Source organism: Corapipo altera, unplaced genomic scaffold (assembly GCF_003945725.1).
Source record: "Corapipo altera isolate COAL_440 unplaced genomic scaffold, ASM394572v1 61286, whole genome shotgun sequence".
NCBI classification, from domain to species: domain Eukaryota; kingdom Metazoa; phylum Chordata; class Aves; order Passeriformes; family Pipridae; genus Corapipo; species Corapipo altera.
Genome location: NW_020884907.1, coordinates 3,218,303 through 3,245,734, shown reverse-complemented (window position 1 = coordinate 3,245,734; position 27,432 = coordinate 3,218,303). Strand labels below are relative to the sequence as shown.

The following is a 27,432-nucleotide window of genomic DNA, read 5'->3' as shown; positions in this document are numbered from 1 at the left end:
AAAAAGCCCATAAGATTTAACTTGCCTTGAATGTCCAATTTAAAAAAGCAATAGCCATTTGCACACCAAAATATAAAAATTACCTTATGATAAACAACACAAAATAGGAACTGAAAATGTGTTTGAAATGCTATCGTTGATTAGAAAGGTGGGAAAAACTTGAGTCATTCTACCATACTTCAGGTGGTGATAATAAGACTCTGCAGGAATTACAGCTCCCTCCTTCTTTCTTCACTATAATGGACAAAAATTTTTTGACTCCCCTCTGCCTTCCCCATAGAAGTTCAAACAAATCTATTAATATCAAGGAAAAAGAAAATTTGATGCCTACACATCAAACAAGGAGCTGCATTCAGGAAAAGGAAGTTAATCACTTTTTCCTTCATCATGGCTAAATGAAATAAGTATCTCATACTTAGTATGGCTCTAGAAGGAATTATGGCTATTAGAACATTTGGTCATCAGCAGACAACAACACTGTGCCAGTACTTGGGTTTTAACATCCCCAGCTCTACTTTAACAGGCTGTGACTTCCTAGACAAATAATTTCTTTCTCCCTCCTAAAATATCTTGCAGTCATTCTGAGTATAGGCAGGTCATGAAAGAGACCATTTCTCAGTGTACAGAAATGCACAATTAGTACAGTTTGATGTTCATCTTAACTTGGGCAAAAGTATGTCATACAATATCATTATGACACACAATATAATGAAAAGAGAACAAGCACTTAGACATGGCTTCTAAACCTGTCATGACTTCCAATGTAAATTCTGCATTTAACTGAGAAAAATTTATTTTGATCAGCTCTAACACATAAGACTAAAATGAGAGAGAAGTTCATGCAGCGCAGTTCTATACAGCAAAACCAAACAGACTATTGAAGACAAAGGAAAAAAAAAAGAACCATAAATCAAAACACAGCAACACTTGAAAAGCAAAAAAAATTAACTCTTAAAACACAAACCATGCTTGAAAAATGCTTCGAATACTTCTTCAGGAAATATCTCTGCAGACAAACAATCTTTATAAATGTCTCTCCTTTAAATTATCTATACATTTATTTTGCTTTCCCGTTTTCTTTTGCTTTCTGCTTCCTCTTAACAAATATGCAATCCTGCATGTGTCAGGCACAGTCCTTTAAAATCTACAGACATCTAAACCCAGCTATGTATCTGTTCCACTAAAGAAACACGTATGCACAACAGAATCTTAAAAAAGCTGGTAGCAGCATTGATGGATTTAAGTTATTAACCGATCAAAAAAAGATGGATGGTGGTCTGCTTTTCTTAATCTACATCATCATCTAGATCTATTTAAAGATATGTGGTACACTAACAAACTTAGTTAAGGTTTCGATAAAATCAGTAGAATAATCTGCCCTGTTACACTGAGACTGTATCGATCAATAAAATCACTTGTACTAGGAAAGTACTGTTAAGTACTGACAATCCCAGCCATTAATATTATTTAACACTCTGCTCACAATCTTTAATGAGGACAAAGAACATTTTGTCTTTTTATACTTATCATATCATTGCTTTTAGAACTCCTTACAGGTACGGTTCAACCTTGATTACTGCAGATTAAATGGAATTAGAGAAGGAAGACACTGAATAATTTTGGATAATAGAGAGAATTTTCAATGTGATTAATAGACGTGGGTGATTCAACAGACTTCCCAGTTAAACATCAGTTAAATCTTATTTCACTGAATCCAACTTTTACTTGCAACTTTCTAATGCTAGACTCTTCCTTCCCAATGTATTCACCTGAATTTAAAATAAAACTGATTTCCCCAAACAACAATCAGGAAGACAAGTATCTGTTATGGACTTGATGGGATTTATTTTTTTTTTTCTGCATATAAGCCAATTTGGTCTTAAATTAGTTAGATCTCAACAGCGAATGTGCACATAGGATGAAGTGAAAGACTGCCTCTGCAGAAACCTTTGCGGTGCCTAATGAATGACAAAAGGAAGTCAAAGTGCTCCGAGATACGGGGAATGGTCAAACAGAAGCCTAGTGGGAAAAAGCCCACAGGTCAGGCACACACAGAAAAAGGTGGAGAAGAATAAAAATAGGCCCACATTTTGCACAAAAGTTTTATAGCTTAAAATTTCAACCTCTGAATTCAGCCTTTAAGTATATAACCAATTACCTCCCATGAGTAAAGCATTTAGTCTGAAAAGGTATTAGCCTTTACAGGGGGCTTTGCACACTGGCATCTGACCTGCATATCTCTTCATTATATATATTCAACCATGTCTTCTCAGCCATACGATTAACTCTTTTTGCCTTTACTGAAACAGAATAGTGATACTGTTCATGATACATACAGGGTTTGGTTCTTGAAAACACATTAATGATTAAACAAACCTAGTAACAAGCTGAAACACAAACATGTGTCTAACTATTTTAACTGTCTAATTATTTTAAGGATTATATAAGAAAGGTCATAATGGTTCAGACCAAAGATCCATTTAGCACTGTATTCTATATCCCAAAATGGCTACAAATGCATACCAAGGAAGAGTATAAATGAACAAGACTAACATATGAGACATCTTTCTTCAAAACCTAGCAGCCTTGAAAGTTATTTCCAGCTAGAGGACCTTCTATGCTCGATACAAACTCCTACAAAATTTTGAACCAACTCAAAATTTTGCATTCACAATACCCTTTGGCAAAGATATGCAGGTATATGGGAATAACTAAATGCTTGATAAAGAATGCCTTTCTGAGAGTATAAAAGAAGAACAATTGTAATGCATATTAACACTGACAGAATGGATAAATGTGATGAATGTGAACTGCACAGAAATAGAATTTAAAAAGCTGAACAATCATTGAATAGTTTTAAGATCATTTTGCCATTGCATTTTCAAAATTAAATAGTAACCAACTCGATTTATTTTTATTGGCCAAAAGCAAACAAATGTTTCATGAAAGTGCACATATCACAGAGATCTCAACACTTCTAAACAGCTCCAACAGCACCAGTTCAAAAACTGCTACCTCTACAGACAATACACTTTTTTCCTTCTTTTATATTGAAAATGGAACAACAAGAACTGTTCCACTTACAAAGCACTTACAGATTGCTTCTGATCCTAGAGAGCTATGTCAGCTTCAAAGAAATCAAGATCTCCCTGTCTTTATATGAAGTCCTAGTTTTTGCCTCATCTCCTCAGATGGTAAGATCGACGGAGAGATAGACAGCAGGTTAGCTAAGGCATATAGTGCTTTTGGAAAACTCCACAAAAGAGTATGGCGTAATAAACACTTGAAGAAAAACACCAAGATCAGTGTTTACAAAGCCATAGTGTTGTCTACTCTCTTGTATGGTTCCGAATCATGGGTCATCTACCGCCACCACCTGTGTCTCCTAGAACGCTTCCATCAACGCTGCCTCCGTACAATCCTTAACGTCCACTGGTCAGATTATGTGACCAATACATCTGTTCTAGAACAAGCAGCAGTCACAAGTATTGAGGTCATGTTACTGAGAGCACAGCTGCGATGGGCCGGGCACGTCTCAAGGATGAAGGACCACCACCTCCCTAAGATCCTGCTCTATGGTGAACTTGCCACCGGCTGCCGCATGAGAGGAGCCCCGAAGAAAAGATACAAGGAATCCCTGAAACAACATCTCAGCCTTGGCCATATTGATCACCATAACTGGTCTACTCTGGCCTCCAATCGGGAGGCCTGGAGACACACCATCTATAACGCAGCTGTCTCCTTCGAGAACACACGCAGGATCACTCTCGAGGAGAAAAGGCAACGCAGAAAGAACCGTGTCTTGCAGAATACACCATCTAAGGAGTCTTTCTGCTGTGCCTTTTGCAATCGGATATGTCTGTCACGTATTGGCCTCATAAGCCACCAGCGTGCCTGTAGCAAATGTGGATAGTGCCTTCCCAAATCTTCGTTCGCGAAGCCTAGCCATGATGATGATGAGTTTTTGTTCTGCCTAGCTGTGCTCAGGATAACTTTTATGTACTACTGTGGGACATTTTTTCCTCCACTTCACAAAGACAAGAGAGTACAGTGAAAAACCATGTACATTTCTTTTCCTCACTTTCTGAAACTACTTCAGACAAGAGAGCTCTGAAGCAGGATTTCAGCCACATTTCCAGAACAGGAGTAATAGGCCACTGAAAGGCAAAGCTCTAGCAAACACACTATGTGGAGTACTTGCAGACTGGCATCAGGAGCCTATATGTCTCTTAGACCAGAGACATCTCCAGCCTTCTTGACAATGGACAAGGTTATAAATGGCTGAGTTCGCATTCCTTCTTGTCACCCACAAGGTGATGGAAAACTCTTTTTCTTCACAATTAGATTAAAAACCCTGAGAAACCAAATTAACTCAGTTCCCAGAATGATAGCAAAAACGGGCAATGAATGACACTCAAAGAAAGCATAAGATTGTTATCCTCAGCTGCAATATGAAATAATGTACTAGCTCCAAAATGCTCTGCAACAGAGTTTTCAAATCAACAAACAGATCCTTTCAGTATTTTTTAACCAAATCCAAAACTTTCATGAAGAAACATCACAAAACTAGATCAGCTTAAAATAGTACAAAAGCTTTGTTCATACCTACTGTCCAGCCAGAAAAGACTATTTATTTATTTATTTATTTAAACATTATTACAACAAATTCTGTATCAATGCTTACTGAAGTAATTAAAGAAAATCATCATGGCCCATGAAGAAATGACACTCTGGGCCAAATTTTCTGTATGATAGTTTTTCTTCTGCAAACATTAACTACAGAAATAGCCCATTTGTCTTCATTTTTTTCAGTTGTAGTTGAACTGTTCTCCGAAAAAAGATTAAAAAATTGCAATATAATAATGGGTGCTTTTCTTCTTTATATTTCTGATGAACTTACTCGTAAAGCAACTACACGCTATTCATTACTCCATCCACTGTTTTCCTAACTCCACCCAGCTGGAAACTAAAAAGTGAAGAAGTATAGGATTGGATTCTAATTTCTTAAGAGTAAAATTGTAACAGATATGGTTTTACTTATGTTTTTCAGGAAGGATTGATAGTTAAAATATTTTTAAAGAGAATTGCATTTTGAAGAATACTGAAGTATAAGTCAAAGTGCTACTCAGATTTCCAGATTATTTCCTTAAATGGAAAACAAAACTCTAGTCCACTTTCATAAACGCCATAATTCATTTTTAAGATTTGGATTCCTGAAACTGCTGGAATGCTGAAGTTCATCAAGTCTTCAAGTCTCACAGCCAAGCAGCACTTTAACCGATCTTATCTCCAGGAATCAGGACTGTTCTCTTTGTAAAAAGTTCAAGGATAAATAAAAGGCAAGTATGTTTTCTTGACCTCGGCCAAGAGAGAAATATTAGCTCTACATATTAACTCTGGTTAGAGACATATGTACATACAGACCCTACATACATACAGAGCACTTCAGAAGGCCTACAACACACTGTTTTATATTAGAGCCTTGCCAGTCACATGAAGAATTTCTCCAGGTCACTCAGACCACATGAAATGAGTTACTATCCTGAAGCTCATCAAAAATGGGCTTCCTTCAAAATCTCTCTCTATAAGCAAATAATTTCAGTGAGGACTAGCAGCAGCCACACAGTCTCATGCTGAGATATGGGTGCCACTTCACAGTGAATTCTGTTAAAGATGCCTGTTATCTTGTTGGACTGATGATATCAGCAAATGATGTGATTCCTTCTGCCCAAGGGGGCTAGAAAATATCTATTCCATTGAACTTTAAAAGGCAGACCTGTCAAAGGGCAAGTCCCTAGGGCAGACAGACTGGATGGGAATAACATCCAGCATCAGCTTACCGGGACAAGAATATGACCTAACTTCAAATTAGTAGAGAGTAGGTGGCTAGACCAAATTCTTCCCCATTACCAATTCACTGGAAATAAGCTCTGTAAAAACTGCTCTTCCAAGAGTACAACATATAAAATCTATTTGTAACAAATACTGCTTTAATAACCAATTGGATAAGGTCCCTCCAGTGCCACCCTTAGGAATCCCAACAATATCTTCAATGTCCAAAATAAAAGTACGTGTTTACTTCATGCATCCACAAGATGACTCACTCAACTTGTACCCAATAATAATTGTGGAAGAGGGAGCTTTTCACGTGATTTATATCTCCTTTAAATACACTTCCAAAACAAATTTCATTTCTGTAAAGAGTCAGTTCAAGATTATACAGCGGATGAAAAAAACTAAACAATCATTGACCATCTGGAAGCTACAATGCTGATTATCACTCTGCCCCACCGTCTCCCATACTTACCTTCTACCTTCTGGTACTTTCAAGCAAATGTATTTCTCCATGCTCACTACTATCAGGAGTCACAAACTTTCAATGCAGATCCATTTGGCAGCCCTTCTCAAATTATAGGTTCCTTATAAAACCAGCTACTTAAAATCCGTACCTTCTACCTTTCCTCGACACAAAGCTCTTCAGGAAATGCATCAAGAGAAGGTGTTTCTAACTGTAAACAAGGATCATCTAAGTTCTAATCTTTTTACAATCTAGAACTACTATCAGAGAGATTTTTGTCAGCAATAGCATAATCCAATGATTCATTTTACAAATTTTAAATCAAAACCACCTGTCTTCTCATCTCTGTTGTATGGCAAGCTACAAGCTCAGATATACAAGTAAGCAACTATAAAGTTATCTAGTTGATGGCCACCACAAGGTAACTAGAGCTGGTTTAGTGTTCTTGCACTGTCAGTAACAGGTATTTCGAGAAAAGGAGACTGAGGGGAGACCTCACTGCAGTCTTCAGTATCTTTGTGAGGGGAAGCAGAGGGGCATCTCTTCACTCTCGTGACCAGTGAGAAGACTTGAGAAAATGGCATGAAGATGAGGCAGGGGAGGTTTAGGTTGGATATCAGAAAAAAGTTTTTCACCCAAAGGGTGGCTGGGTACTGGAACAGGCTCCCCAGAGAAGTAGATACAGAACCAAGCCTGATAGGAGTTCAAGAAACATTTGGACAATGCTTTAAGGCACATGGTGTGACTCTTGGGGTGTCCCATGCTGGGCTCAGAGTTGGACTCGATGATTCTTGTGGGTCCCTTCCAACTCAGGATATTCTATGATTCTATGATTTTCGTATTTAGCAAAGACTAAATCAGGTCAATTTAAGTTCTTTGTGCTGTAGTTTTAAGATCATGCACAGACACATTTACCATGCTCAGAAGAGGAGTAACAGCCTATTCTTTCATACTAATTTGCTTGAATGTTTGGGGACATATTCTGTCATTCACTTATCTTTGCATCTGTTTCCTCATTAATAAATTAAACATAATCCTTCTTTCCTCTTGTCAGTCAGTTGATTGTTCTCAGTATTCACAAGGGCACTGTATATATTATTATACATGCAGTTGAAATACTATGCATATGAGTGCTTCTAGTCAATTGCTTCACAGTATTGAAAAACAAAAGTTGTAAATTCCACTCAAACTTGTAAAATATGAAGTCACATAAAATAGTACAGATAAATCATTCTTGCACAATTCCATGAAAATTGGTCTACTACAACAAAAAAAAATCCCCAGTCAATCTTTTAAAAACGTAAGTAATAAGCAATCTGATGAATATTAGTTGGCAGTGGATACTGATAAATTTAGGAAAATTACTCTTTGTAACTTACAATTTAATAATATTTGGTTTTTTTCATAATTAATAATTTTTTCATAATTTCTTCAGAAAGATATAATGAAATGTTTCTGAGCTCCTGTCTATCCACCACAAGAAACAAACAACCTATGCTGAAAGGATTTAAAAGGGCGGTTTCATCATGAAAAGGTCACAAAGTAACAAGGTCCTGGCACCTGCAGCACCTTCTGGCTTAGGCAGGGGCATGTCTTGCTTTCTTTATTATTTGATAGAGACTGATTATACTATTCTCATTTCATATAATAATTTTTATCTGCACTTAACTACTGAAGACTACTTAATTAAAAATATATTAAGAACTCAATATGATTAGACAATGTCAGGTACAGGTCTGTAATTGACAGCTATCTGCATGGCATTTTACCTCTTTCCTGTACAGGCTTTCAGGGTGCAAAGCTGAACAGTAAGAAAAAACACAAATAACACAAATTTGCATAGCACAAATTCTCTGAATGTAACATTTGTGTAATTGTTCAACCTTTGCATTAGGTTCTGGTTGGTTTTATAAAAACAGTTAATGACTGCCATGGCTTCGTAAGAGTTTACCAGCTGCACAAATGGTTGGCTACTAGTACCACCACTGACTAGTGACACTAGTAGCCAAGCTGCTCTTACAGAATAACTCTCAATAGTACCACCTGAAAGTATGTTTGTACTATTTTACACACATGGTGTTAAATTAAAAACAGACCAGGTCTTCTGAAATCGTAGCATGTTCCTACACTGCGTCTTGGAAAATGCTTGGCAGTATTAAAAAAAGTCTGATAACTGAATTACCTTAAAATGAACTTTTCATTGTCTAAAACAAGGCTCTAATTATTTTAAAAATAAAAATTTCACTAATGATTAGTTCCGCTTTCTGTTAGCAGACACAGAAATTAACGACTTACAAAAATATTATGACTTTTCTTCTTGTTTTATTTAGTATGCACATTAGTACAGATATAACTTAGAGGCTTGTTATGTTTTAAACGGATGGTGTTCAGCAGTCCCTTCCAACCTAAAGCACTGCATATTCCTAGGACAGCCAGTGGTGATAGAAGAGAGGACAAGTTAATTAAATGTACAAGACGTTAATTAAATGTACAAGACGGCACAAGAACGAGAGTTGACTAACTCTTCCAGTAGGGGGGGATATTCTTTTACAGTTTATCAGCAATTAAAAAGTGATAACCAAATTACATCTGTATCTTTTTAACAAAATCAACTGCCTAAGTTGGTACAAGGCACATTGGTACATGTGCCTTGGTGGCAATTATCTCCAAAAGAAAGTTGCACGAAAATCGGAAAAAAAAATAAAAATTCACTGCAAATGGCTGATGTGAGTAAAAATACAATATTGTCACTCTTGTCTTCCTCTCAAAATAATTATGTTTTGATCTAGATAATTTCTGTGATCTCCTTCAATAAAACAGCACCTACATTAGTACAGCTGAAGGTGCAGTGAACTGGGAACATGTTTAGCCTAGCATCTTCATCTGGCTTTGTCACCAGAAAAACAGCTGTGAAACTACACCACTGGACATTTTTTAAAGCAATTATAGTGACAATAAAAATTCTGCTTATTAAAAATGGATGGGATTCATTACTGATATATTTAGATATCTGTATAACTGAGTCATTCCTGAAGACTCCTTTTATTGTCTTTATCAAAATCAGAACTCATCTAGGTAGAATCTAAGACTTAAAATATAAATTTCCAAATCGAGTTTAATATGGGATGAGAGGTGCCTATTTCAACTAGATGAACAACTCATGTACAGGCATGTACAGTAGAGGGATATGAATTTAATGAGGTGATTCTTCCCTAGTCTGTCTAAACAGATGTGAGCTAAAGCCTCCTTGTACCTCTTCTGCAACACTTTTGATCAGTACGGTCAGAACGACTTTGACAAGAATAACATTATTTTTCCCATTTTAGGCAGAGGGAAATGAAGTACTAGTAGGTTCACCAAAGTCAGACAGCAGCTTCCACAAGAATTACAAAAAAACCGCAAAACAGTCTGGTTTTCTAGCTGCTAGCCTTGCTAAGTGAACAGAAATCTTTCCTGCTGGCTAAGTATCCAGGTCATTTCCCACCTCTAAAACTGCCCATCAGTAAAGCACCACATTTCACACCTTCTAATGCTTTGGATGCTAGCACTCTGAAAACAGATGCCACTTTTACTTTAATAGGGCTGTGAGGAGACTCACCTGCAAGTACAACTCCAAGCCTTGCCGTCGCTGCTCCAGGACCTTAGGGACCCAGTTTCTCACATGCTTTGAAGGGATCTCTGGAGTTCTTATGAACTTCTTGAGCTGCAAACAAAAAGAAACACAGACAGAAACAAATTATAATAGTGTCTCTTTGAATTAAGCATGTTTATGTTAGAGATGAGGCAGTACAGGTGAAATAACCACACATAAAGGACAAGAGCATGGAAATGAAGTTACTATCAGTTCTCTGAAGTAACAGCAGACATCATACCTACAGAGTGCAGTTAAAAATCTCCATGTCTAGTTGCCCTGGACAGCCAAGAGGAACGCACTAAAAATTTTTTGTGACTGACAGACTGAAAACAAAATGGCAACAACTACATAAGAATACTAGAAATTTGAGTTCCCCATTAGCCAACCTGGGATAATACCTCACAACAGCACCGCAACATACCCAGACACTACCTTGCTAAGTGCAGCAATAACACACCATGACAACTTCTATCTCCAGACTAAGGCAACTATGATCAGGTGTGAGAAGTACAGGCAATAGAGCTAACCATTTCTGTGGAGAGCTGGTAATCAAGTGAGCAAAATATCTGTGCTCTCAAATTGCACTAACAGATTGACAACCTGTGTTTAATATCCTGCACAGAGAAACAGCAAGATTGCCATTGAATATATTTCAAAGAGAGTTCCATAACTATTCCTCTAAAGATAACCACAGGAAAGCTTTTACATATATATATATATATATATATATATATATATGAGTGTATATAGATGGACACAAACATACAACCCAATAACACTAAAAATCCTCCTGCTGGATGGAGCAACACATTTTTTCAAAACCAAAAAATATTAATGCTTTCCTTAAAACTACAGAGTAAAAGTAAACACTGAAATAGCCTCCATAACATTTTAATAGAAGGTGGCACTAGACATTCTTTCTGTTGGATATTGCCTCTGAGTAAATCTGAGGCAAAGAATGCAAGGAAAGAAACTCAAAATTGACTTTGACATGCATACCCATGGGAGACTAAGAATTTACATTTCATCTTTGAGCTTGCTGAGATGTCACTATAGGAAAAAGCAGTGGCAACACATCAACGTCTCCACAATCACAAGTATCGAAGCTGCAGCAGGGAAACTTCAATTGCTCTGGAAACATTTTGCAACTTCCTTAATTCTTAACAGTGCTAAATTACAATTAAAAGTGAAGCGAGAAAAACAACACTCCGAAACAAAACTCCAAACCCATGTACTTCAACTGACTGATCTTAAAGACAGAATATAACCACATCTAAATTTTCCCTCTAAATTGATTGAGGATCTTGAAGAAACTATGGTCGCTGGTGTTGCGAACTGTGACAGCACCTGCAGATGAGGAACAAACGAAGAGAATGTTCCAGCTAAGTGGAGACAAATCTAATACTGCACAAGGATCCACCAAGACCTAGATGCTTATAAGATAAACACTCTGTGGTTGGTAACTCAGCTGATGATTAACAATCCTTTTGTGCTGTGTGGCCCTGTTATATTTAAAAATGTATTAGAAAAGAAGTACTAAAAGATATTCGGGAATAAAGATGGACAAACGTTTGTATTTTTCACTGTTATACACCTAGAAAGAAATTTTCAGAAATTCTTTCTAAAAATCCTCTCCACATGAGAATAATAGCATTTTCGTTCAAACTTAAATATAATACTGTAATGTGAATGGTGCATAATGTGAAAGGCAAGGTTTGTTGCTCATAATCAGGGTGAAGTATAATAGCCTATGAAAACTAGTTCAAAGACGCCAACAGCCATGGATGGTTTCTGTCAAGGGAATAATTTGTATTCCTGGTGTAGCATGGTAGTCTTCAAAAGGTTTTAAACCTTTTCCACTACAGCCAGATTGCATAGGAAGTGTGGCTTTACTTTTTTACACAACTAGAACCTATGAAAGGTTGAACCCAGGAAGGAGGCAAATCCAGACATATTCTTGGAAATGGTTTTGTTTAAAGAAAAATAAATTAAGAAAAACCACCAAACCACAGATTGGCATTCTGATGAATTATATGAGCAGTGGAGTCCTCCTTCCTCCCCAGAATGCCAATGAGGCATGTTCTTCTCCAGTGAAAGGCACAATCTCCCCATCAGCCTCTATGGCCATTTGCTATCACAGTTGTTCTCTACAGAAGCTTTGTTTCTCCTGGACACTACAGATATCTCCAACACTAAGGGCACCTTGAATATGCATTAAGTCCGAAGAGCCCTTTCCAATTGCCATGTTCTTACAGCAATTTAGAAGGAAACTTACATTTTAAATTAAAGGGAAAGAGAGGAACAAAAGATAAATACCGTATTGGCATGCTGAAAGCGAACTGACACAAATGCTTTCTCCAGATTTCTGTAATACTGAAAGCACTAAGCAAGGTTCAGAGTATGAGCTGTTCAACCACACTTAATGAAATTTTACTACAACTTCAAAATGTAAAACTTAAGAAAAAAGTATATTGTTGTCAAAATATGCTGGATGCTTTGCATTTGTACAGGGAGCAAGTAAGAAAGTCTCCATCTGTTTGCAGAGTAATATGAACAGACAGCAAGTGGATGAAAAGATGAAACAAACCAAAGAGTGGTGCAAAGTGCCTGGTTACAATACCTGTTTTTCAGGTTTGTTTTGCTGCTATTTCTGTAGAGAGAGAAAGGGAGCATCATTTATGTTTTTTCTGGTATTCTAAGGAGAAGTCTCTGCAAGGGAAGTTACTCCAGAGGAAGTGGTGTACAACAAGACAAATCTGAAAGTAAGATTGCAGTCATTCATGACTGTTATGTGGAGTAATTTTGTAACTCCAGAAATTACAGTGAAGTTGGACAATGACTGTCCCATCTGACTGGACAGCTGGGAGGAGGCCAGTTATGTGATGCCATGCCTCCACCACTTCTGCTCCCTGTCTATCCTGCAGTGGACTGAGAACAAGCCCAAGTGCTCCCTCCGCAACATGAGGAGGATATTATCATTCCTGCAATCGGTGCAGGTGGATGATGACTATGTGGAGCATGTCATCACACCATCTATGACACAACCACAAGTCATTTGCCAGGTAGGAGCAGCTCCAAGATATCCAACTGCCCAGAACGTCCATCATCCCAGAGTACCTCAAAGGTGAGCTGCAGAGGGAGTGCCCAGGTGTCCTGTAGGGGTTATCCAGCCCCTGAGCCAGATGAATCATGCAATGTTCCTCCAGACACTGCAGCCCTGGATCCATCAGGAGATGGAGATGTTTGGCACCAGTGTTGGAGGCAGTCATGGTGGAGGATACCATCCCAACCAATCACAGGACGGATGCAGAGCTGCTGGGCAGGATACTGGGGCTGTCCCTCCAAAACTGCACAGTGACATTCATCAGGAGTGTGCACGTGTCACTGTGAAACACAGTAGCAGAAAGGCCCCCTTCCCTGCTGCTGTTGGTGGGGTCCTGGCAGCCAGCCTTGGGCTCCCATTGCCATCACCACAGAGCAAGAAGAGTCCCAGGAGGAGCCAGATGAGGCTGTGCCCAGGCCCTCCACTTCCAGATGGAGCAGTAAATGCTCCCCTAAGGGGCCACAGCAAACCCTGAAGAGAAGGCAAAGAGAGCCCCAAGCCCTCTCCAGCAAACAAGAGGCCAACACCATGTTGGTGATGTTGGAATGCCTTGGGACATGGCTAAATGAGCACTGGGCCATCAGCTGGGGCAAGTGCCAGCCCTCAAAGCTCCCAGCCCTAACTATCCAACTATCCAAACAAATTAAATGCACAAAAACTACAGGAAAAGTCTCAATGTTACTAACAGTGCAGGTGGCATTGCTATCTTCACCCTTTTTTTCCTGGAAGGATGGGTTTTTAATGCTGATGGGTCCTTCTGCTTGCACCAGATACTGTTCCATTGTTCCCCTAAAGGCAAATACTGCCCAGCTCCAGGCATGCATCTCTGCAGGTGGTTCTGGGACAGGATTTCCACACGGGGTCTCCAGGGCCAGCTCGTTCCCCCCCTGCTCATTACCTCAGGCATGGCCTCCTCTTTACCACACCCTCTGCCCTGTGTTCCTGGGCTCTGCTCTCCTACCAGCCTGCACTGTCCAGTGCACCCTCGCTATGGTGGTGCCCAAAAAACCCCTACTCTGCTCTCTACATCACCCCCCAGGATCGTATCTTCTTAAGGCTGGATCCCCAAGAAGGGGAACTGCAAAGTCCTACTCCTGGGAAGGGACAACTACAAATGCAGCAGCTGCCCAGATGGTGAGCAGCCTGGGAAATGTGGCAAAGCTGTTGCCCTCAATCACAGGTTTTCTTCCTCCTCTTCCAGATCCATCCTCGGTGCTCACATTTCTTCTCCTCTGCTTGTAAAGGACCCATCTTTGGCATGTGCTTGGCAGGTGGATGCCAAGTGGCTGAGGACACTGGGCTTGCTTAGTTTGGAGTAAAGAATCCTGAGGGGTGACCTCATTGCTCTACAGCTTCCTGAGGAGGGGAAGTGGAAAGTGCTGAGCATTTCTCCTTGAGATCCAGTGACAGAACATTTGGGAATGGCTCAAAGCTGTGTCAGGAAGGCACAGACTGGACATCAGGAAGAATTTGTTAAACAAGAGAACGCTCAAACACTGGAATAGGCTTCCTCAAGAGGAGGTCAATGCCTCAAGCCTGTCAGAATTTAAGGGACATTTGAACAATGCCCTTAATAACATGCTTTAACTTCTGGTCAGCCGTGGACTGCATAGGCAGTTGGACTAGACAATCACTGTAGGTCTTTTCTAATTGACAATATTCTATATTTCTAATTCTAATTCTAAACTACATTGCATTATACAATACTATACTATACTAACAATAAGAGACGGTATCCTTGGGTAAGGATAAGCACAAAAATCCTGATTTTTCCCTCATAATGTTTCCTAATCTATTTCATTGCATAAGTTCTATTCATCTGCTTTACTTTCAATTGCAGGATTACTCTCATCTGTAAAATAAAGCACACATATATTGCAAGGCTTGGTGGTAGGTGAATGAGTTATACTACTGATTCTGACACTGTTGCTCATGTTTTCATATTCAATGTCAACATGAGGGAGAAAATATTTGAGACAGATCTGAATTAAAACAATAAACATGGAATTGAGTATTAAAAAGTGGTAGAGGATACCACTACCGGGGTAAGAAGCACTAGCACATCCCAATTAAGTTGCAGTAAAGCAAAATGTTTTCTTATCTTTGGACTTTTGATGGCCAACACACAGACAGGTCAATAGTTGCCTTTTCTTCAGCCAAGTTTGCTTGTATCTATACATCTTACAAGGCTGTCAAAATCATTCACTCTGGCAACAGGATAATGTTTCTTCCCTGAAAGAGAAGATTCCTGAGATAATTCAGGACCACCAGCTGGTGTGTATAAGCTCCTCTGACATTGCACTGGCAGAAGGTGTAAATGCATGTGCCTGTCTTTGTTGTTTGCAGAGGAAGTTTTTCTGTACTGAAGACTAACAGAATCGCTCAGAGCAGTTGTCTGTGACCACACTGCACTGCCACTGAGACCTACACACCAAGAGACGTTTAGTTCACCCAGATCCCAGGAATGAAGGACTGAACCTCTTTATTGCAGCCCCACTGCTGCTAACAGGCTGCAATGCTCTTGAAGAATTCTCCTTCACAATAGTTGGCCTCCATAAGGCAGGAAAACTGCAAGACTTGCCTTTCAGCAGCATTCAGTTCAGCTTGGAGAGAAGAAATCATACTTTTCCTTTAACAGTGATCAAAACATTTAAAGGACAATTTATGGATAACTAGCCTCAAAAGTACTGAGTTCCCATCTATATTTACTAAGATGATTCAGTAGAAGGTTTATCAGACATTTTATATTATAGTAATTGTATGAAGTGCAACAGAGTGAGGTGTTTACTCAGTCTTTATTGTGTCCAGTTTCTTTGTATACACAACTTTTTTCCTCAGCTCAACATATGGCAGGTTGGCAACACAATTTATAGAACTAGCAAATAATTGGATTTAAAAACCCACTGCATTTATTTGCTATTGGAATGTGCCTTATTTTGTGACTTTACAAGAAGACAAAAGCATACTACAGACAGCATTTTAGCAATGTAGTATGTAAACAATAACCAGAAAGGAGAATTAGTTACATGTGAGAAGTCATTATCCCTTTCTACAAAACACAAAAAACTGAGTTAGTTAGGAATTAATTTCTAGAGACATGAATCACAAGATGTATTTAAGATAAACCATGTATAACAACAATTACAAGAGAGGAAAATGTCACAACTGAGGCAAAATAAAGATACATCTTATCAAGAAAATGATCAATACCTTTTTATGAAGAGCATGGAATTCACTATACCTCTTCTCCACAAAATGCTTCCTTCCACTCATCAACACTTCTATTTTAAAGACCTGAAAATTATAAATAATAAAAAGGAGATTAATGTTACTTGCACAAACAGTTCTGTGACACGGCTGTGACAGCACATTTTACCACAGTCATTCTTGTAAGTAGTCCCAAAAAACCCAAGGTGTCTCATGAGATGCAGAAGTACAACAGTGATTAATGTAAGTACAGATCAATCTTCTATTAATAAATTTGTTCAACAAACATACAAACAGACAGCTTAAGCCTGGACTGTATATTGTACACTACAAACTAAGCATTAAAGCACTTCCTTTCAGAAATATTCAATACACTTTGAAGTAATTAAAAAAAAAAAGAATGGTAGGAACAGAAAAAAACAGAAAAAAAAAGTCGTCTTCTGCAGAGTCTTCTTTTCTTTAAATCTTTTCCTCGTCTTACAACACAGCATACTAACACACTCATGCTTGTTCAGCAAGAACTGGATAATACATGCATTATGTTATGCATGTAAAAGGAGAAATAAATGCAAACACTAGGTTAATTTCCTTCTAAACTACAAATTCATCTATAGTCTCAAGTGGGCTTGTGCCACTATCTACACCATGGGAAAAAACAAAACAAGAGGCAAACATGGCAAATGCTTATTTTCCTAGTATGATACATGTGACAGGTTTTGTTGCTGCCTCTGGAAGGTTGAAAGGCCAGGAAAAGCAGCTCTCTGGACTCACTAATTAGTAGCCACTAACGTGACATTTTTTGAATTCTCAGGTCACCATGTCAGTTCTGAGGGCAAGTGAAGAGAAATTTTGAGGTTCTCAAGAACACACGGTCTATTAAATGAAGACAAAATCAGCAGAGAAGTATTACAGAAAAGGTGCCCGGTCTACTGAGGAGTTCTTTGTTTTCTGTTTCACTCAAAAAATGCTGGAAATAATTATTTCCAGGACAATGAGAAACAATGCTCAGCACAGATGATCACATCAAGACCCCAAACTTATGCCAAATAAAAAGTTCTTTGAAATAAATTTGCAAAGTGTTTATGTCTGAATGCAGAAAAAAGGGTTTTCTATGCCCAGGCTAGCACTGATCAGAGCAAATATGCAGAAACTATACTGTATAAAACCTTCCTATTGTCCACTAGAACCTGCCTTTCAAACAGGTTAAAATGCTATGGTTTCCACTGGCTAGCCAAACCACATTAAAAACAGACAGCATTTTATTTAATCCAGACTGAAATGCTTCTACCTTTGTTTGAACACAGTATGGATAGGACTGCAGTCATTTCACACCAATGTTTACATTTCCAAAATTAGTTTGGATCACTGTAATAACCTGTGCTACATTCTACCTCTTTGAATAGGACTGTTTCTGTGTCCTAATCACTGCAAGCAGATGACCTTATTTGAGTGCTTTGACTTCTTTTGTCCCTCCTATCTATTTGGAGTACCCTGGAAGAACAGCCAGGGACAATTTTCCTCTACACATGAAAAAACTTCAAGGTACCCTCAGGAATACGTTGTAAGTTCAGAGTTGTAAAGAGAATCATATGCAAGAGAAAATCAATGTAGGCTTTTTTTCTTTTGTTGAGACTTAATAACCTAATTATATGAGAGGAAAACATTATTTACATCTCATATTCTACACTCTGTAGGACAGAAATAGTTCTGCAAGGAACAAAATGCTTTGGATTGCACAGGAAAGCCACTGCATTGAAGGAATTTCAAGGAAGACTTTTTGGGAATAATAACAAGAAAATATAAAACTAGTTAAATTAGAAGTGACCATGAGTCTCCAGCTAAGATGTGCAATAGTTTTGAATTTCCTTGATATTAGATCTCCAGGAACTACGAGCAACTCATAACACCCAATTACACCTCAGTCAGCTAAGAGCCACTCATCACTCTAAGTTTAGCGTCTCTGCTGCAGGGTTTGCCAAGCAATCTGAAGAGTCTAAGGGGCTCCTGCCTCAGCTATAAGCACTCCCTTGACACTATTTCATATAACAACATAGTTTTGTGTAAAAGACAGAAAGATACATTAGGTTTTGAGAGAGATAGGATCTCTTCATGGATTCAAAATAGCTATAGGCAAATCTCACACAAATTTAACTGAGCAACTACAGGCCCTGACAGAAAAACAATGTAAGGAAACTGGTGAACATAGATGAAAGTGCCAAAATAAAGACGGAAGAACTATAGGGGAAAAAATGCAACACTGCTCGGAAATTACTTTTCTTGTAAAAATGTTAATGTTCTATGAACAGATAACTCTGAAAAGACAGATGACTTACTATAAGTGACAGATAGTTCAATGAAAAATGCAAGAATTAATCTCTGAGTAAGACAAGCAAAATACTTTTCCCATAGTCATTGAAATACCACAAATTACACTGCACTGAAAAATTTGGAGTTCATTCTGACTGGTACACAAGGGACGACAGATGTGAAGACACCACCTAGAAAACTCTACAAGTATTCTGTAACTAGAAACGTCTCACCATTCTTGGTTGCTGCCACAATAGTTATCAACTATGTCTGCACATAGCCAGAAGATAATTATCCATTAAAAGTATTCTTCCAACAGACTTCAACCCATATAAATGATATATGGGGTAAAAATCTCTGGATTGGATATCAGCAAATAATTCTGATCTTTTGCCTAGCAGAACTACAGATCTGCCACTGCAATTCATAACCATCAAATCTGTGAAGGAAACTTCAAAAAGAACTCCTAAGGTTTTTGTTAATAAAACGATAAAAACTTTCAGGTCCAACTACAAAACAGATTTACATATAATTTTTTTCCAATTCCACTATGTTCCAATTATATGGATTATTTTCAGATCCTGGAAACCATTTTCTTTATTTCTCATTTTTTCATTTCTTATTTTGCCATTTTCCTGAACTTATCTGATCCTTAGCAAACCTCTAATTTTCAAGAAGAATACACACATTTCTTTTCTTGCTGCAGAAACTGGGCAGTACTACACAGTAACTAAACTGAATTACGTATGGGCAAACAATTGGTACTGTACCATTGTGAATTTTGAAGGTAGAAAGCACAAATGAAGAAAACAGGAATCGGTATGATGTACAAGAACTGCCCATGGTGCTCAGTGGTGGTGTAAGCGCACATCAACAACTGTGTGGTAACACTGACACTGCCCCCCTTCAGTTCTTACCTATGTCACATGCGTATACTGGATACAAAAGGACATCTTTCATCTGATAATCTGATGCAAAAATATGCAGCTTCAGTAACTTGGTCTCAAAAACCTAAGAGCGATCAGTTTAACAAAAAACCACAGATAAGAATGACAAACACGTCCATGAGTAAGGACAAAAACTAATGAGATTAGTAATATCTTAGCTTGGTTTTCTATTACATAAGAAATACACAGATGACTTATATTCACTCATGGAAATTACATAAGTTATAATTACGGTAAGTTAATACTATCATATTGTGTATATTTACATATGCAAAAATGAATTGCAAAACTTCTGAAAACTTATAGTTGAGAAAGAGATTTGGGGCAGCCTTGTTTAGAATGAGGAGATACAAAAAACAGAAGTAGAAAAAGGGAAATTTACAAAAACCAGATACATTTGTCTAACATTCACCAGGAAAGAAAATCCCACAAAATTCTAGTGTTGTGCTTTTATGTCTCAAGACCAAGCTTACTGACCCTAATTCTATTTAATATATCACTTACAGAAATAAATACATCCCTTCAGATGCTTCACTATACTTGACAGACTTTTGTTTGAGGAACAGGCTAATGCATTCAAAGTGTCAAGAAAACTCAACCTTAAACCTTTGTCATGGCCGTACGGAAGGAATTCCAGAGCAAATGAAATGACAGCTACGGTCCATGAAACACTAATAGGATTTCCACGTGTTTAGTGTCTCATTATTGTTCAGACAATCGTACATTTTCTGTCTCAGTTGTGCTACACCTACTACTAGAACAAGACTACAGAAAATAGCAGAGATCAAACAACGACTTTAAGCCTATTTTCATACTACTGTTCCAGAGGAAAATACTATTCCATAAAATCAGTAAGAGCACGTGGGTGATAGTGGTAACCAGAGCTGCAGCAATTCAGCATCTTAGGGGTGTAAGTGCCTCATGGCAATGATCCATACTCCTGAATGCCCTCCACAGCAGAGGCGGAGCGAGGACAGTATTCAGAGCCAACTCAAACTTCAGAGCAGCCTTGATAAAACTGAATCTCACTATCCCCCAGATGAAAACAAACTCTCTTATTCTGACTTCATCTTTTGGAAAGCAGGGTAGCAAAACTCAGCTCTACAGCAGGCACAGGGCAGTTCAAGGGCACAGAGGCTGGCTGACATGGATCACAGAGGCAAGGCAAGGGAAATCTCTCTTCTGCTCTCCAACCATATTGCCCCCAGTTCTAGTTCTCCTTTGTCTAATACCCAGTGTTTACTTTGGGTTATTCCCACCATGTCCAGTAGTTGAGACTTAAGACCATCTGTTTCCTAAGCAGGTTGCTTAAAGTCATATCTTGTGCCTCCTCTTGCTCTTCCCCTCCTACACAAGCAGTCCTAACACGAGCTGCTGCACAGTCTGCCTGTAAGGAAAGGGCCCCCTTTCTGCTGCAGAACTGGGAAACGAGTTGGGCCACAGTGAAGAAGGAAGCAGTATTACCCTGAAGAGACCAGTTTGCTCCGCTTGGTTTTGCTGGGGTCTTAAGAAGACATGAAAGTGTCTGTAAGAGGCAGTAAAGGAAAAGAAGAGAATGTCTGAGAGGAATGAGAGTGCTGGGAGGCTGGATGAAGTCAGCTCAAAGGTTGGGTTAGACCCATAAACAGCCCCTTCCGTCCAGCCCAAGCACTGTCATGTCTGTTACGTGAAATCAGACTGTTTCACTTAGTCCAAGCACAATGTACTAAGCTACAGCAAAAGGACAAAAGTACAGATTTTTATTGACTATGGAAATCAAGGTTTGACATTATGGAATTATGACATTGCTTTCTCCAGAGTCTGTGAAGGAAAAAGACCACGACAGAAAAGTGAAATGTTCACTACATGATTTCCAGAGAGTATTCCCAACAGCTCCGGCCTGTGTGAAGCAGTTACCTGACCCATCCTGGCCCAGAAAAGCAGCCTCATTGTTTTTATAAGACACAAAAATAGATTTTATACTGTGACATAAGCCCATTCAGAGGACAAGTATGTCATTTCACTGACTTCTTCTGTTAAATCTCATGTTACTACAAGTTAACTTGGGCTTTCATTGATTAAAAAAAAAAAGAAAAAGTGTACCTAAGAACAATCACAAGCACATGTTCTTACATGTTTTTATAAACATGGCTCCTAATTCAAATGCCTCCTTACAAATTTATGCAACCCTCAGCCATTTATTTACTGAAGGAGTTTTCTCTTTCCTAACAGTTACCAGTGTTACTGGTACCAGTATCTACCTAAATCAGATTACAGTCTCTTCAAGAACCTTTCAGCATGCAGTTTGTCTTTTCCACCAATAATACAAAATAATTAAGGATGTTCCATGTCCTCCATTCTTTTGCAGTATGGGGCTCTCCCTGTCATAAAATGACACAGTCTTAGTAGGAATTATGTTCAAAAGGCATTCATAGGAGTCAGGGATATTCTTTCTGAAGATAGCATTTTAGAAGTGTATGTCATATTTCTTAGGGTTTAGAGGAAGAGGCAGTAAAACAACTCATACTGCAACCCACTCAGGTGGTTTTGTAATTCTTATAACATGGGAAGCTCGAGGGAGGCTTCTACAGAGCTGCCACTGTTGAATGAAAGAGTAGCTGACATGTAAGAGTAAGTAGTTTTCTGATTTTTTCAACTCTCTTTAAACCAATCTTTTCCAAACACATGGTTCATAAAATCCCATAGGAACTTCTCTGTCATTTCCTGAAAAATAACTTACTTGGCTTTCCAAACTAAAAAGTCTCTCCCTTGCCAGCGACACACTGGCTATGGAAATCTGATTTGTAAGCAAACCAGAATGCTACAAGATCTGACTTGGTTTTGTAGTTTTCTTTATTGGCCCTGCAGAGAACAACTGTTACAGAGATGACAGTATTCTAAAATCTCCTTGTCACTGTGGTCACCTATTTGGCTTCCTTACAATCAAACTTAAGGAAAAGTGTGTTGACCTTTTACTGGAAAAGGAAAAAGTTTATAACTCATGCTAAAGCCTATGGTTATACAGACAAAAAAAATAAGCCTGATCTGTTCTATTTGTTCATCTGGATCATCTCAATGTCTCTTATTGGAAATGTTCTAGTAATAAAACCACCATGAGGCTTTTTATGGAAAATATGAGCTTTCCAATAGAAATGGTACATTGGGATAAAATATTAGAATACTGCACAAAATAACTGACGGTAGAAGTATATTTACAAGAAACAGATTAATTCTAAGTTGGATAAAATAAACAGAATCTTCTATTTTGCCATAAAATCCTTTGCTATTTTATCTGAAAAGTCTGTAACAAGTCCTCTGACTTCCCAAGGCAGGATGCAAATCCTGATCACAATGATAGTGCCCTCTATATTGCAGCCAACTGGCTGCAAGAAGCTCCTTTTTGTGAGACACCAGACACAAAACTAAGTTTTTTACTAGAAACTTTGAGTCTGTGTTACTCTGCTTGCACTTGTATTTGCTGTCTGGAGAACACCTGGGTGACCTAAGACCTCCAAAGTACCGATGTTTTGTTTATAAACAAAAATGAAAAGGTGTCAAAGAACACATAAAAAAGTATACAAGCAGTAGGGTGATGAGTATTTCAAAGGAGCTGACTTTCTACTGTCTCTTTTTCCATGTTATGTCCACCATGGTATATGAAATCGGCCTTTTCCTTTGCTAGTGACTAACAAAACACATATGTACGTGAAACACAACAGTATTTAGACAAGATACCATATACACAAGCTATTAAAAACAAGCTCCACATTCTTCATGGTGATTAAATACCAGGGCAAAGAAATAATGTACATCCACCTTGCGTCATCTCTTATTAGGGTCTCTGCAGTAATCTATCAGAGAAGCCCCTGCTCCTCGTTACCTGTCCACGTAGTTCATCCAAATAAATTTTTAAGAGCAGTAGTCAAAGGAGGTAGCTTTTCTGAATGTCTGTGCAGCTTAGCAAAGATCCTTCATATATTACATTTAAATACTGGGATTAGCCTATCTTCAGTCCCAAAATGGAGGATTCAAATGCTATTCTGTTAATAACAAAGATGAGCAGTCAAGATCTATGTAACATTTTCAGGCACTTCCTTTCAAAGAGTTAAATCATCCAAACTTTCATTAAATTAGCATTGGTCTGCCTTCCAAAATGGAAACCAAATTATTGCCTGCCATCTGTGTTATACTTGCATTCAACTGACAATGCTATTTCAAACATCAGCACCTGCTACTGGAAAGAAGAGTCATCACATTACTTTACCAAAGAATGCCATCCTGCTCACCAAAGTGTTCCCCTGCCAGGTCAATCTCTTTGAACGGTAATTCAAAGCAGGACAAAGAAATAAGCTCAAATAGATATAAGACAATTTCATTTCTTACTGGACTAAGCCTGCTGTGACTGAGACAAGACCTTAAACAGGTTACCAGGATGTGGTTATCGACGGATCCAGCTGCAAAAAACCAGATCCTTCATGTGCAAGGAAGGTGGAGAGAATGGAAGCAACAAACTCTGTGCAACTACTGAAGAAAATGCAACAGCAGCTACACAAACACTGCTCAAAAATAATAACGTACTATTATGCCCAAATAAGATTTAAATTTTTAAGTTTCTGAATTTACATGCTGTGATTAACAGAGCATTCATATTGTAGTTGGCTACAATATAAATAGTTGATCTACAGTGAATGTAGATATTCCTGAGCCAGATAGAAGACAGCTCAGGTACTGGTGGCAACATTAATGGCGGCAGCAGCTTGGGCAGCACACACTGCAAAACTCATGGTAAAGTTTGGACAAAGCTCACTGCTAGCCTGGTCCTATCCCAGGTATGTCTGTGGGAACTGCAGTCAGTGAGGTCCAAATATCCTGCAAAAGGAGCAGGGTGAGTGTAAAGTTCAGAGTACGGCTTGGATTTGACTTGAACATAAGGGAATAACACAGGGAAGAGAGAAAAATATTTCCTAATTTGCTTTCCTTCGAGTTACAGTATAAAACACAGATTGTAGGTAAATACTTCAGGCAGAGAACTATACTGGCAATAGTGGAAGAGTTAAGGCAACATAGAATCTGACTTAAAAAGCCATGCCTGAGAAAAGGCAACATTTAAACCGCTTACAGAGACTACCTCCAGTACAATTATGTCAACAGATTGTATAGGCTCAAAGGCAGAAGAAATACTAACACAAACCAATATCCAGTACAATATATATAATTAAAGCATCCCATTAGCAATTTTGCAATTCAAGACTGAATAACCTATCAGAGAACACTGGTTGTACAATTACATATTTATCATTTCAAGGACATGAAAATTGATTCAGTGAGAATTATGTTATTTTGCAACTGGTCTCTCAATCACTTGGAATATGGTGAGACAAACATCAAGTAATTACATGCCTGCACATGTATTCAGCCAGATAAGATATTATGTATCCAACACATACCAGAGAGATTTTAAAGAAGTTATAAAATGAGTCTGATGCTGGAAAAGTGGAAATAAAAGCATGCATACTGCAAACAAAGCAACAGAACACAGATGACTGAAAATTGTGCTAAATGTTCTACCTGCTGTTTGCTGCTTGAACTGAAGATAACAAAATATGCCAATCTCTTCAAATGTTAACTAGAAGCATCAGAATCAAAATACTAACAGGTCTAAAAATGTATGACTGCCTTTTATTCAATGAAGAAAAAATATAAAGACACAGCCAAGCACAGATGACTAAGGAACTAACTTCACTTGAACACTCCAATAAAAAAAGCTAGTAGATTCCTAAAAACAGCACTGCAAGGAAACATTATCCATATACTCATTTTAGCTGAAACTTGAGAGTCACATTTGATGTCCTGGGTTCTTGGGTGTAAAAGAAATACTCATTTATTGCACTAGAAAACTCTTGATGTTCATCACCTACAGATACCAACCAAGTCACCTATTTAAATACATACAGACTAAATTCAGTTGGACAAATTAACAAATACTATCAAGGAAAAAAATTACAGATACCAATAAGAAGTCTTACAGGTACAACATGATACTGTCACAGCATCTCCCTTATTCTGAGGTTTCAAATTTTCTTTTTGTTTTATTATGAAGTTAGTGACTAAATTCCAGCATTTTCCTGGCTCTCACCTTTTGTACTGAAGAGAAAAACTAGTGCCATTTCTAGTCACACAACACACTGCCATAAATAATTTTTTTCAAATATTTTTGTTTTACAAAGGTTCTATTATTGTAGAACTCCAGTGCCTCCGTGCAGAAGGAATGTAAACTGCTCAGTTTACTCTAAGTTCTTAGTTGCAGCAAAACCTGATTCTCCTATGTATTTATAGAAATTGCCACTTCTCTGTTTACAGCTCAGAAAAAAATGCAACTTACCCTGTCCTACAGGTGATTGAGGTTTCATGTTATCTTCAAATGCCTCAGCAAGCAACTGTTCATCTTTCTATACAGCCTCTGTCTCTGCTTACCATTGCTTTCACTCACATCAAGGGATCAGACCCAGCCAGCACGGGTTTAGGAAGGACAGGTCCTGTCTGACCAACCTGATCTCCTTATATGATCAGGTGACCCGCCTGGTGGATGAGGGGAAGGCTGTGGATGTGTCTACCTGGACTTCAGTAAGGCCTTTGTCACTGTCTCCCACAGCATTCTCCTGAAAAAGCTGACAGCCCACGGCTTGGACAGGGGCACTCTGTGCTGGATTAGGAACTGGCTGGAGGGCCGGGCCCAGAGAGTGGTGGTGAACGGGGCTGCATCCAGTTGGTGGCCAGTCACCAGTGGTGTCCTCTAGGGATCAGTTCTGGGCCCAGTCCTGTTTAATATCTTTATTGATGATTTAGATGAGGGGATTGAGTCCATCATCAGCAAATTTGCAGATGACACTAAGATGGGGGGGAGTGTTGATCAGCTGGAAGGCAGGAGGGCTCTGCAGAGGGACCTGGACAGACTGGTGAGTTGGGCTGATTCCAACAGGATGAGGTTCAACAAGGCCAAGTGCTGGGTCCTGCACTTTGGTCACAACAACGCCCTGCAGTGCTACAGGCTGGGGACAGAATGGCTGGAGAGTAGCCAGGCAGAAAGGGATCTGGGAGTTTGGATTGACAGGAAGTTGAACATGAGCCAGCAGTGTGCCCAGGAGGCCAAGAAGGCCAATGGCATCCTGGCCTGGATCAGGAACAGTGTGGCCAGCAGGTCCAAGGAAGTGATTCTTCCCCTGTACTCAGCGCTGGTGAGGCCACACCTCGAGTACTGTGTCCAGTTCTGGACCCCTCAGTTCAGGAAGGATATTGAGGTGCTGGAGCAGGTCCAGGGAAGAGCAACAAGGCTGGTGAAGGGGCTTAAGCACAAGTCCTATGAGGAGAGGCTGAAGGATCTGGGGTTGTTCAGCCTGAAGAAGAGGAGGCTCAGGGGAGACCTCCTCACTCTCTACAACTCCCTGACAGGAGGTTGTAGCCAGGTGGGGGTTGGTTTCTTTTCCCAGGCAACTATCAGCAAGACAAGAGGGCATGGTCACAAGTTGTGCCAGAGGAAGTTTAGGTTAGATATTAGAGGGTGGTCAGACATTGGAATGGGCTGCCCAGGGAAGTAGTGGATTCTCTGTCCCTGGAGATTTTTAAGAAGAGACTGGATGTGGCACTTAGTGCCATGGCCTAGTAACCACAGCGGTAGTGGACCAAGGGTTGGACTTGATGATCTCTGAGGTCCCTTCCAACCCAGCTGATCCTATGATTCTATTCTATGATTCTACATTTTTCACAGGTAAGAAATCTAAAGGGGTAATGAAGGGGGACATTCACCTTGCATCAGCTAACTCCTGACCCTCCTGCTTCATGCTGCAGCTCAGACACACTACTGTTATTTTTTATTAACATCCAATAACATCTGAAGAGGACCTGAGATGGAGGTAATTTAATAAAATGCATTATAGGAGTCAATGGCAGTGCCAGGAAC

The 27,432-nt window shown here is 38.9% G+C and overlaps 1 protein-coding gene across 4 annotated transcripts in view; it reads right to left on the bottom strand.

Moving 5' to 3' along the window:
* The window catches only part of SNX24 (sorting nexin 24), an 87,977-nt gene that overhangs the window by 27,031 nt on the left and 33,514 nt on the right, over positions 1-27,432 (bottom strand). For 3 of the 4 annotated variants that reach the window (XR_003529196.1, XM_027652647.1, XM_027652648.1), the window contains exons 2-3: positions 16,246-16,329; positions 9,897-10,001 (exon numbers count right to left, since the gene is read on the bottom strand). Coding sequence is in view for 3 of the 4 variants with exons in the window: in XM_027652647.1 (XP_027508448.1) it covers positions 9,897-10,001; positions 16,246-16,329 (189 nt within the window). In the remaining variant the exon portion in view is untranslated. Of the gene's footprint in view, positions 1-9,896; positions 10,002-16,245; positions 16,330-25,857; positions 25,984-27,432 lie in introns of those variants that run through there. The other variant, XM_027652649.1, reaches the window with a different exon arrangement.